Here is a 13,443-nt window from a genome sequence, read left to right on the forward strand (position 1 = left end):
TAACCCTTATCACAGCAGGGAGGCCATGGTAAGCATGATCAGTTGTGCAGAAGGGAAAACTTAGGCACCAGGCCTCATTGACCTGATGGCAGAATGCCAGAGTGACTCAACCCTAGAGGATATTGACATCTGCAGTGATTTATCACCAAGTGAAAGGGCAGAAATGGTGTCAATGCTGCAGGAACACAAAGAAGTGTTCTCTAGTAAGCCAGGGAAGATGTCTCTGCTGAGTCATAAAATTATCACAAGTGGCCATAACCCCCCCTCCCAGCAGACCCTACCAGGTCATTGGCAAGGTACAAGAGCAAATTAAGACAGAGTTGCAAAATATGTTAGACCTGGGGGTGATCAAAGAGTCTGACAGCTCGTGGGCATCACCTGTGGTTCTGGTCCCAAAAAAGGACAACGCTGTAAGGTTTTGCATTAATTACAGAAAACTCAATGCTGTTACAGTGCCAGATTTTAGGCAGAGCCAAATATCCCAGCTCTTTTGATTTGACTTGGGGATATTGGCAAATCCCCCTAGATGCAGATGCTCAAAAGAAAACCACTTTCATTACTGATACAGGACTTCATGAATTCACAGTGTTACTCTTCGGTTTAATCAATGCAGGAGTGAGTTTTCAAAGATTAGTCAATCGGATACTGAACAGTTTGCAAAGCTTTGCAAAGGCATACGCGGATGACATTGCTGCATTCAGCAATACTTGGGCTGACCATAAAGAACACTTGGGAATTGTGCTGTCAAAACTCAGGGAGGCAGGCTTGACCATAAAAGCCTCTAAGTGTAAAACTGGAGCAGCCAAAGTACCCTACTTGGGGCACTTGGTGGGGGAGGCCACATCTCCCTTGACCCTTTAAAGGAAGCTATTGTGAAATGTCCTGCACCCAAACTAAGAAGCAGGTTTAGTCTTTCATAGGTCTGGCTAATTATTACAGAAGGTTTGTGTAGGTTCAGTGATATTGTGTCTTCAATCTCAGATTTGTGTAAAAAGAATAAGTCATACAGAGTTAACTGGACCAAAACATGCCAAGGGACATTTGATAAGGTGAAAAAAAATACTATCTGAAGGACCAATCCCAATTAGCCCTGATTTTGACAAGATGTTTGAAGTGTGCACAGACACCTCAGATACTGGATTGGGTGCTGTGTTAATGCAGACAGGGAAACATGGCAAGAAACACCCAATTGCTTTCTAAAGCAAGAAACTGACTCCAACTGAACAAAATATTCAGTCATAGAAAAGGAATGTTATGCCATAGTGTGGGCAGTTAAAAAATTACGGCCCAACCTGTTCAACAGAAAGTGCAGAATCTTAACTGACCATTCCCCATTAATCTGGCTAAGTAAAACCAAAGGCTCCAACTCTAAACTCCTGCATGGGAGCATCATACTTCAGGAATTTGACAAGGAAATCATTCATATTAAAGGGAAAGAAAATGTTGTGGCAGATGCCCTATCCCGGAGGGAGGACCCCAACTCACTGCCTTCAGATTAGCCACTGGCTAACCCTCCTGCAGCTTTGTAATGGGGGAGGTGTGACACCCTGTACCCCCCCATGATCACCCTTATAGTGTAATTGTATATTGTTTAATGCAAAGTATGTTATGTACGTTGGTTCTGGAATACTCATGACGTATTGAACATTATTGTTATAGTAATATGTTTGTTGCAATGTCACATGTATAGTTATGACATTTCGCTATGTAATATACTCAAAGGTGACCTCATGGCCTGAAACATATCCAGGCAAAACCCTGCAGAGTAGAGGGGCAATTCTCACCTCATTAAGGCATGCATAAAACAAACCCAGCTCAGCATTCCAGGAACAAAGGACTGGCCCAGGTATCCACAAAGGATCAAAGAGACTCTCCAGTGAATAATTACAATAAGGCAGTGTTTCTCAAATAGTGTTCCGCTGGGTCTAAGGGTTCAGCGAAAAAGCGGAACCACGCCGCCGAAATAAACATAAATCGCACGCCGCCGAACAGCTGTCAGCGCGCCGCCGAACAGCTGATGGGGCCGCCGATCAGCTGTTAGCGCGCCGCCGAACAGCTGATGGGGCCGCCGAACAGCTGATTGCGGCGCCGAAAACGGCTTAGAGAGCGTGCCGCCTAAAGCAGCCTACACCGCGCCACCGAAGAGCGGAAGATTTCCTTGACTTTTCGGTGGATGGTATGGCATGGCCGGGCAAGGGTTCTGGGGGGGAATCTAATTGAGAAACACTGCAATAAGGTAATACTCACTGACTCAGGGCATGGATGGAGCCATACATGGACATTGTTTGTCACCTGACCCTAAAGGGGGGGGGGGGCAAAGCCTCAGAGGGAAGAAGGAACATTTCAAGAAAGGAAGACATTGTCATTCTCTCTCTCTTCCACCTCCAAACACCACCAAGCATCTGAAGTGCTGACCAAAGAGGGGAGCTTAACTGAAAGGAAGTCAACCGGCCTGTGGTGAGAATCATCTGAGTTTGTAAGGTTGCTGAAAGTGTTAAGCTTAGTTTAGAATGCATTTGGCTTTTGTTTCTTTTGATTAAACCTGACTTGCTTTTCTCTGACTTATAATCACTTAAAATCCTTCTGTAGTTTAATAAATTTGTTTATTTTACCTAAAGTAGTGCCTTTGGCTTAAGGTGTGTGGGAAACGCCATTTGAAGTAACAAGGCTGGTGCATATCAATTTCTTTGTTAAATTGAAGTATGAGCTTGCAGTGTGCAGGGGGCAGCACTGAACATTGTAAGACAGAAGTTCCTACGATTGTATCTGGGACTGGGGATAGTGACTGGGGTCATTCTGTTGGATAATCTAAAGAGTGGCTGGCCAGAAGCACTTACTTACTCAGTTGGGTGGCAACTTGCTTGCTGGAGGCTGAGCGTAAACCACCCAGGAGTGGGAGTTCTCACACAAAAGCAGAGTAAGAGGGCTCGAGGAGTGGGGGATTGCGGTGACACAGCAATTCACAAGTCCAGATTGCACTAGGGAAACATCACAGTAGGACACTTCCTGGAGGGCATTTAACACGACATAACCAAGCGCGGTGTCTACACTGACTCTTTGTTGTTAAAAGTTTGGCACAAAATGCTCTATGCCTCTCATCAAGGTGGTTTTATTTTGTCGCAAAATCAGGGCAATTGGGGTGGCGGGGGGAATTGCAGTGTGCACACCACCACTGTTTTGGCGCAAAATGCTGACTTTGGTCGACAAAAGGCTGTAGTGTAGACCAAGCCTGATAGTAACAGCTTTATTCCCATATCCCAAGATCTGAGGTATGTGTTTGCTGTTTGTTTGCACTCACTGCTGTTTGTTTAATGGCACATTACTGCATGCTGAATCTGCATTCTTTGAAAATGAAGCCCCGCTCAGTGTTTGCTCTGAGGAAAGACAGCTGCCTGCCTCCAAGTTACTGCAAAAGGAGGTTAGAAGTATACAGTTGAATGGCTACATTTCAGTGAGTTAATTAAGGTGCCTTAATTGTGTGACCTAATTAATACGGTATGGGCATTTCTATTCCTGGAACTTTGCTGTGAGTGCAGACTCAGAGGTGAGGTTGAAATGCTTGCTGTTAGCATTATCCCAGGCGTGTTCTGTGTCTTGATTCTCTAGCCAGCCACAACCCTAGGAAATCTGTTCTCCTTTCTAGAGCTTCCTCATGCAGGTGTGTCAGTGCCCTTTACCCAAATGCCTGCAGTATGAGACAAATCCTGGCCCTGCTCCCTCCTTGCTGTTACACACCCCAGCCGGTGGAGCACTGCATGTATACTCAGTGGGAAACCCCACTTTTGGGGGCAGCTGTGTAGCCCCTCCTCTGCCCCCCAGCTCTGGGGGAGGAGTCTGACTGCCCCCATGCAGGTGATTTCTGGCAGGTTCTGTGCATGAGCCTGCCTGACCCTACAGGGTCAATTACATAGGATCTTAAAGAGGCTGCAATTCCATCACTGCACACTGGCTGCAAGTGGGATGGCGCTGACTGGGGCAAGAAGCCTTCCTCATGACATTTGGAAGAGGAGGAAGACACTCCCTGATCCCTAACCACTCCAAAAACCTAAAAAGAAGGGGGAAAGGGGACATTCCAAGTAGCATTTCCACAATCCCTGAATGGAGGACAGAGACAGGATTGTACGGATGGCTCATTTACATGCACTCCCTGCCTCCCAATGAGGTTTTACACATCTGTCTCACAGAACCACTGGCATGCTCCCTTCAGCTGAGGGCCTAATCTGTCTGAGTTCAGATGGGCTGATGGAGAATTGGGACAGGAGGGAATAAGGGGTTCATATGGCCAGAATTTTGCTCTATACCAGGGTAAATGTAAAACACTGAGGCCAATGCTGTCCTCCGTTCTTCTGAGCAGAGAAGAGCACATATTAAGTCTAAATCTTACAAGGAGTCACAACAGGAAAAAGGACTTAAGAGGGTGAGTGGATTTGCTTTTGAGTGTGGTTTTATTTAGCATTTTATTTTTGGGTGGGGGTTTTTTAACTGAAACAAAATGTTACTAAATAATATAAAGCATCACACACAAAAATCAGACACAATATAATTCCCATCCTCTGCGAGGTATGTGAATCTGAGGCAAATCCCTCCATAATGTGGATGCTAACAGGTTTTTTTACATTGGAACTATGATGGCAGTAAAGTCTGGGCTGGGGGTACAGTGATGAAATATGTGCAACAGGCTCAATCGATATTATAAATAAAAGAGCAATTCCACTTTGAAATTGCAAAGCGCACAGGCACCTGCAACAGGGAAAGGAAAAAGCTGGAGAGGAAGGGAAGTGCCAAGGGGAGAAAAATAAAAGATATACACCCGGTGAGAAGAAAAATGAGCCCAAGTCAGTTCAATGTACTGGGGTAACTTTGTCATTAGCCAGTGACACATGAGTGCCCGCCACAGTTCCTCGGGACACTCTCCATCTTGGTCTCTGTTTTCATCATGAAGATCATTTTCTCCCCCTTTGAGTCTCTCTGGGGTAGACTGGCTGAGCCCTAGACTTTGCTACAAGCCCCACACTTCAACACAGGACAGGCAGAAACTCACCATAATCCCCTCACACACTCCACTCTAAAAAATGGCTATCCTGATCCCTTCTCCCCCATTATATTAATGGGCTCCGGTTCTGGCAGGTGGTGCTGGGTGGGGGTGAGTGGAACAGCTGGGAGTCAAGGATCAGTGTTATTTTCCCCTTCTGATCACTGGTCCAGGCCCTGAGAGCATTCGTTCCGGTCTTGCCCAAGTGTTTCTAAACCCTGGTGGGTCACAAAATGCTGTGCTTTAAAGCATGGGGGCCACCTGATTTATTCTTCTTTGGTTTCAGTTTCTTGGTGGCCAGTGAAGTTACATTTCAATAGCTTCACAGCGTTTTAAGGCATTTATATTTGTCCCTGGGCAGCAATGTCGGAGAAGCTGCTTCAGTCCCACCCTGCGGTGGGTGCGACAGGTCCTCCTTGAGTCCACCGGCCACTGTCCAGGGAAGTGAAGTGAAAAAACACTGGGTTCTGATGGTGTTTTAGTTGCCCCCACAACCTCCTCTTGCAGTGCAGATTTCCCAGCTCAGGCTGGAGCCCGAGCTCTAGGACCTGCGAGGTGGGAACGTTCCAGAGCTCGGGCTACAACCCCTCCCTCTGTTACCATCCAGGAGATGGAAGGAGAGGAAAGAGAAGTTATCGAGCCAGAGCCCAGTGACCCACTCTTCTGTGTGCATGGGGGGAGGGGAGGAGAACACTGGCCTGATCCCAAGGAGCAACTCAGAGCAGCATCAGGTCTGCACTAATTCACACTGGTCGCATCAGTCCCCAAGGAGGCTTTCTGGCAGCCAGCAATCACTAGGGCACAGTGAGATGCTCCAATCATGCACCCTTTCTCCAGGCCATGCCTTTGGCAGCCTCCATGCACCAGGGCTAGGAAGGGGAACTGGTGTAAATTTGGCTGTGCCAGCACTACGCCACTTAGGGATACCCCTACACCAAGCAATTTCCCAGCTGGCTATTCAAGATGGCTTTCCACCTTCTTTGCCCTGTTGGAGTGGTGCACAAAAGGCTGAATGGGGTCTAAGTACACACAGAATAATTGGGTATAATGACATCCTGATATTTCATTGCTGTATGTGCGTGTCTCATAGTGCTGCATAAATAGACGATGACCCTAGGTCAAGTTCTGCTCTCAGCTAAATCTGCAGGTTTCAGTGAATTTATTCCAGATTTACACAAGTGTAAATGACACTGATCACTGTGTTTTAATGACAGAACATCAATCATGACCGAAAACATCAATTCACGATACTATGTCAAAATGTTACTCTTGGGGTTCTCTGCCACTCTGTTCAATGACAATGTTGTTCTGTTGCATTGAATAATACTGGGATAGGAATTCACTGAACAGGATTATTTGCACTTTCAGTAGAAGAATTCCACTTTTTGTTTTCCATTTTTAAGCATCTAGGGAAAACCCTAAGCCCTTTCCTAAATTTTCTTACCAGAGATAATGACCACAACTTCCTACATACTAAAGTGGGAAGGGACTACTGTGATCATCTAATTTAGTCTGACCTCCTGCGTAATCCAGGTTTTAGAGCTTCCCCAAAATAACTTCACTAGTCTAGATTTCTTTTTTCTGAAAGTCAAAATGTAACTGTCTTTAAAATAAATCAAGGGAAATAAAGCGCTTCCTACCTTATCTTTTAGCTTTTCCATCCAGCTTCTTACTAAAAAAAAAGCAAGAGAAAAATATATGAACTGAAGTGATGATACTTATGTTATATTAATTAGATACAAATTAATAACAATGCTGTTTATAAATAGACAAATAAACTTGACAGGTTGATAACACTTTCATTGGGTTTCATATTTTCTTAGTTATTAAGTAGACAGAATGCAGCAAATCAGCCAGAAAAGAAACTTTTAAAAAATTCAGCTTGCTGGGAGATGAATAGGCATCATTCTGCATGATCCAGGCCTCCCGGGACTCAAGAGGGAAAAAGAAAAGAAGATAAAGATTAATGTTCCTTGTTTGGTTCCTTCTCATACCAGCAGTTCCCAGCATGTGTCAGAGTTTGCAATGGGAAAAATCTGGTGATGAGTAGTCGATTGTAGATTCTCCAGGCAATGTGGCTGTCTGCTTCTATTGAACTCTCCCAGTCAGAAGGATTATTTTCCCTGTAAAAGGGCAAGTTTATCTTGAAGACTGAAAATGATCCTTTCCCCATTGGGTTCACAGATAACTTTTATGCATGGGGATACATTTTGACTTGTCCAGAATGGGTGCACTAGGATGGGAGAGCATTTCAAGATTCTTCTTACCCTAGCTATGTGTGATCAAGGCAGGATGCTGACCTAGGACCTCCTGAGCACTGCAGTGGGAATGCAGAGAGGTCCATGTCCCCACTGCCCACCTGCTGGCCTCTGGGGCTGGAAGGGACATGTGCTGCACCTTTCACCAGCTGATTTCAGGAGCACCAGTCAGCACAGTCCCTCAAGCAGCCAATGAGGCAGTCTGCCTTCATCTGCCCTGCAAGGCAGAATGCACTGGAGGAATCTGCTCAGTCCTTACAGCTCTGCACACCTCCAAAGGAGAAAGGCACAACTTGTCCCTTACATTGAAAAGTCTGCAGAGCAGGAAATGTGTCTGACTTTGTAACATTCTGTAAAGCATCGTGTATGTTTGCAGTGCTACACAAGTTGTTATTAGTATTAACAGGAATAATAATTAATAATGAAGAGTCATTCCAAAATAGAGGCATGTCAGAGTCACGGTTCTGGCCCCCCATGGCAAGCAAGAGTGGCCCTGCCTTCTAATAATTCAGGGGAATCTATGTTTGAAAAGCACACATTGAAAACAGTCTGTCTTTGAAAGGTCTATTATTCCTAGTTTCCATTAATTTTATCCTGCCTTTAAAATGCTCATATCAACAAGTCTCTACATCAGGTCCCTGTTACAAAGAAAAGAAATCCTCCTCTATAAAGGGACTGCTCAGAAACTCATCGATACTGCACAATTGCCATCGAAGGAATGTGTGTGATGCATGATGAGTACTTATCACCAGTCCTCTGGCTACTGCACTGCTCCTATGACTGACTTAATTCAAGATACCATAGAGAAGTTTCTTCAGATTTCTCCCGGACAGAAGCTGTGCTCCCAGCAAATTAACTGCCAACAAATGGAGGTTGCCATGCCCTCTCGTGACAAGAAACCTAGGAAGCAGATTTGGTGCCACTACTGGTGAGGTGAGCTAGATACTCTCCTTCGGCTGAAGTGGCAGAGCTATTGATTTCAGAACCTAGTGCCTCCGGTTCAAATCACGGCCCCAGGAAGTTGGATTCCCCAAAGACCCACCTCTCAGACTAAGGAGACTTACGCCTGAAGTTATTTTCTGAGCCAGCTGCTCGTATTTGCAAATGCAAATCATCTGTACAGACACAAAAACTGCTTCTACACACGATTACAAGAAGGTCACATAGGGATCTGTGGGATTATCTGGTGTACCCAGCTTTTATAATGTGGCCCCGTAGGGATAGTAGTCTCCTTCTCCTTCCCCCAGTGTTTCCCACTATTGTTCCCTCTAATTCAGTTCTACTGATCACAGCAATGGTGGGAACACTAGTGGAGACCAGCTACTGGTGCATTCAGCACCATACTATCTACAGCTGCTCAGAGTGAGCCTAGAAGACAGGGTGGTTAAAACACCTGTGGCCACTGGTGAACGATCTACACTAGACAGGCTGCTGTTGCTACCACTGAAGGGGCTGAACTAGCTGCCTTTATAAAGTGAGGCTGTATGCTAGTAAGAGGACTCAGAAGACTTTGCAGACTTACTGGTGTGAGGCTAAGGGACATGCAAAGAGCTCTCCATTGTCAGAACTGATGTGTTCCTAGACAAACTGTCCCCTTGCAGGTTCAATGCTATCGCTGGAGTTGTGACTTTTGTTACACTCTTTCCTATTGGATGCAGTACATGTAGTCCAACTTAGAGCAATACACTGGTCTGGGGCTTCCCCAGGTCAGCCAGGGGACTTAACTGGAACTGGGAGTGTCCACCTAAGGGATTTCTTGTTTAGTTACAAATGCATTGTAGATATGCCCTATCACCACCTGAGAGTTTGGTTCCTGGAGTTAAGATAACTCATGCCATTCCATAGCAAAGAATTAAACACTGCTTAGTGCCATGCACTATGGAGTTAAATATCAAGCTCATCTCAAAGAACTGAAAACAATTAGCAGTGGAAGCACCATTTATTAATTCTACTGGCAATGCTAGATTCATCCACAGTGGATGGAAGACAAAATGCTTGCCTTCGGGACATCAGCCACCATTTTAAATGAATGTCTTTCTCATAGGCAAGAGACAATGGACTAGTGAAAAACAGTTCTTCTATCAAGCTAAAGTGACAATGTTTTAAACCAGCATTCAAGGATCCACTTTTTCACTGCGGAAGAGATTAGATATGTTCATAATATTGGATGCATGAGTGTTCTTTCAGGTAATACTTTCCCTGAAGCTTTCTTAGATCCCAAATGTAATCTGTGACATTTCCTTTATGGAGAGATACCTGATTTATAAAGGATACCCTCACTACAGAGCCTCATTTCAAAGACTTCACTTGCAGCATTAGAGTCTGCCTGTTGGCATATTAAAAAAAAGAGCCACTAAAGCACTTTTACAAGACGGTCTAATGAGGCTTAGGCCATCAGAATGTTATGGGTTGTAAGCCTTGCGTGAACAAAGAAAACAGAAGAAAGAAAACAGATGTTAACAATGGACAAAGCAGATAAAGAAAATATTAAGAAGAGTAATGTGTGATAACTTTGCAGCTGCAGCTTTGTTTACTAACATATTTACTAGGATCTGATTTCATGCTCTGGCCATCGTTAACTTCTGTTTTCTTTCATTGCTCATGAAAGGCCCACATGGGTGGGTGAGAGGAATATAGCAATGGGGGCAGGAGAGAATCGCCTTTAAATCTGTCAGATAAAAATAGGGATAGACAAACTGGAGAGGAAGAAATAAGACTCAGCCCAAACCCGGTCATGATTATTAAACTAAACTGAGCCATTTTTAAAGGTTTGGATCAATTTGGATAGTGCTCCATTAAGAGTCCATAGTATCTTATGTTAACATAGCATTTCCATACCAAAACAAATATGCACAGTGTACAAAGTCACACACACACACACACACACACTTTGATCTGCAGCCATGGAAGAAATGTGGCAATCATTAACAAGTACATAGTCACACTGTTGTTTAGATGAGGAAGAGGCATATACCGTGTCTAACTGAACTGTTCTAACTTAGGCCAGTGGGCTGGATCTGGTGCAGATACACCAGGAGACTCTGGGAGGTGGAATTACACCCCCTCACACAGAGATGCCTTCCTCCCCAGCCTCTTTTGGGGGTTTTAAAAAGAGCATTTCAGAAGTGCTTGCTTTGAATTTGATTCCCTTTTGAATATTAAGTTAAGCAAGGTAAATATGGAGAGAAAAATATGGCTCTATACTCCCTTCATTGTGCTACTACATGTAAAACTAAAGTGTAACTTTCACTTGCACTTCAAGGAGAAATATTACTCTATTGCCTCATTATATTTCACTGAGCAGAAAATGAAAGATAAATTAGGTGCTACCTGACAGACACCATCACATGGCAAAATTCTATTTAAAAACAAAAATATTGAAAAAAATTGGCAAATCTGCAAGTGAATTCTGCTAAAAGAGTTCATAAAGTAATAAAAGAACAGAGCTTCTTAATTACCTAAGCTATTACTTTTCTATTCCAGTTTCCTACGCTAGATGCAGTAACTGTCTGATGAACTCTCAAACTTGTATTGGAATAGCTATAGGATCAAAGTAAAATGTAATGCACATTTTGAAGGTTTAGCTGAAAGTGGTAGATATATACACAAGTATAGCTTGTTACAGCTTTAATTATGCTAAATTTGTCTTAATACAAGTTAAGCACAAAACCCATTTGTTATCATCTTTTTTCACAATTACATTGCAGTAGGAATCTCATGAATTGAATGACCTACTTCCTTGTAAAAGAACAACTGAGCATCTCTAAAGCAGCAACTAATGTACGAGTATTTGTAACAATTCTTATATAGAAGGCTGATATTTCCATTGGGGTGAGGATCATATAATATTATTTTCCCTACTTACTTGCTTCATCCTCACACTTTCAAAACATGTCTGCTAGAACACACGTACCTTGAAACACGGACCACTATTTGCCTTCTGCACTGACCAGCTCTTACTAAAACAGGCCCCAGTTCAAGAATGTGCTTACGTACGTGCTCAGCTATCTTGCTGAATCAGGACAAAGTTACAGCAAAAAGTTTGCCTTTGATGTCACGAGACACAGTAAACTCTTCATCATCTGGGATCTTTAAACCAAGACTGAATGTTCTTCTAAAAGACACGTGACAGCTCAGCATGTGTACTGGAGAAGAGGGGTCCCACTCAAAAGGATAACCAAACCAGTCCAGAAATCAGACCCAGCAAACTCATCTCTGCGGCCTAATCATTCTGGGTGTGCAAGCTTGGTACTGTCCACTCCTCAAGGGGTGGCCACGAGACTACTGGGTCACCAGATGTCCCAGGGTGGTAGATGCTTTGGGTTTTGGTGCATGTGCTCCTGAACAAGTCCATGGTGTGGGTAAAATAAAGCGGGAAGGAGCACCATACAGTTCACATCCTCTGGGAAGAGTGCAGGGGAAGGGAGGAGAGAGTGCAGAATAGCCATAAACCAGGCCCAGAGGAATCCACAGGTGACACAGAGCCACCATAGCAGCCCCGATGCCTCCTTCTGGCTCCAAGCCCAGGAGAATGGCCAGGCATCGCTACACCCCAGCAATCACCAACTGTTGGAGCAATCTCTTCGGGTTGTAGGCAGCCAGCTTAATGCACAGTAATCTGAAGTCTGCTCGTCATGACAACCAGGGTATGTCTACACTGCAGTAAAACACCCATGGCTGGCCCATGGCAGCTGATTTGGGCTGGCAAGGCTATGAAACTGCAGTGTAGACATTCGGACTCAGCGAGGAGCCTGTATTCTGGGACCTTCCACCCTTATGGGGTCTGACACAGGGTGCACTCACCACTGATGGCACCTCCTGCTGGCCATCCTGGAGATTAGCTCTGGCAGGCATTGCACCCTCCCCTAGCAATGTCTTTACCCACCGTCTCACCTTGCAGCTGCTCTCACTCCCAGAGCTGCAGCTTCCTGTGTGTGGCTTGGCCCTCCAGCCAGGTCACTAAGGTCCTCCCCTTCCAGGAAATCAAAGTCCTTCCGGACTAGCTGGCATCTCCAATGCCCTGTGCCACTTCTCAGTGGCTGGTAGGGGAACCCAGGCCCACCCTCTACACTGGCAGCCAAGATTCATACAGTCCCACCCCTTGGTATGTTTCTCTGGGTTTCTTCCTACTTTTCTGGCTTCCCCCTCTTTCTGGGTTTGCCAGCCCAACCTCACTTCTCCCAGGGAGTGACTGCGGACTACTTCTTTCCAGACTCTTGCTGCTCACAGCTCCTGGGCTTCATACAGGCCCTTCCTGTTCTGCCCACCTGAGCACATTTCCAATTAGCGGCCTGCTCCCTGTCTCCTTCAGGTGCAGCCTGGGCTGTTATTTGGCCTGCCCAGCCATTTTAACCTCTCCAGGCCTGGTGTGGGTGTGCATCCCATCACAGGGTCCCACAGCTTGGGCTCCAGTCTGAGCCCAAATGTCTATGCTGCAAATCGACAGCCACACAAGCCTGAGTCACCTGACATTAATTGCAATGTAGACATACTCAAAGACAGTAACCCCATACTCCCAGGGTTGAGGAAAAACAAAGAAGGCTTAAAATCATCTCTGCCCCCACCCTCCTCCAAGCTATTCTCAGTGCACAAAGGTCAAGCCCCAATACCCAGCCCGTGTATTCCCAAGAATAACTGCTTTGGGACACTGTTTTCATTATTTTTTAAATGTTATTTACTCATTTTTGTAATTTTGAAGGTTACTAATAAACCAGAGCTCGACAAACCCTGGGCGCCAGGTCGCCATGGTGCCTAGAAATTTAAGTCTGGCACCTAGTTCTTTTCCGAGGGGAGTGGCCCCCGCGCTCCGGCCAGGGCAACCCAGCACTGGGCACACGTTGTGGGAGAGGAGTGGGGGAAGGAACGGGGCTGGGAGGGGAGCAGCTGCTGTGCTACGGCCAGGGCGCCCTGCCGCTGAGCCCATGTTGTCTGGCTCCTTTATTTTTGGGCTGGCTCCTAGCTCCAAAGCAAATTTGTCGAGCCCTGTAATAAACAGCGGCGTGGTTACGGGTGGACCTTTGAAAGCAGGCCCAGTTAATCAGATTTTAAACAATTCATCCCGCGTTTTTATCAGCCCATTTCACTTGTGACATAAGGCTTGTGCCCACCCATGTCAACCACAGGACCTGCCAAAAAATCAGTTCTGGCTACGCC

General features: G+C 45.3%; 1 protein-coding gene across 2 annotated transcripts in view; it reads right to left on the reverse strand.

Annotated features, from left to right (window-relative positions):
• The window catches only part of ARMH4 (armadillo like helical domain containing 4), a 116,023-nt gene that overhangs the window by 15,111 nt on the left and 87,469 nt on the right, over positions 1-13,443 (reverse strand). For both annotated transcript variants that reach the window (XM_067554858.1, XM_067554862.1), the window contains one exon: positions 6,673-6,704. In XM_067554858.1, the coding sequence (XP_067410959.1) occupies positions 6,673-6,704 (32 nt within the window). The remainder of the gene's footprint in view (positions 1-6,672; positions 6,705-13,443) is intronic.

This window comes from Emydura macquarii, unplaced genomic scaffold (assembly GCF_026122565.2).
Source record: "Emydura macquarii macquarii isolate MOO-44397 ecotype Brisbane River unplaced genomic scaffold, CSIRO-AGI_Emac_v2 contig_1551, whole genome shotgun sequence".
In the NCBI taxonomy this organism is placed as follows: domain Eukaryota; kingdom Metazoa; phylum Chordata; order Testudines; family Chelidae; genus Emydura; species Emydura macquarii.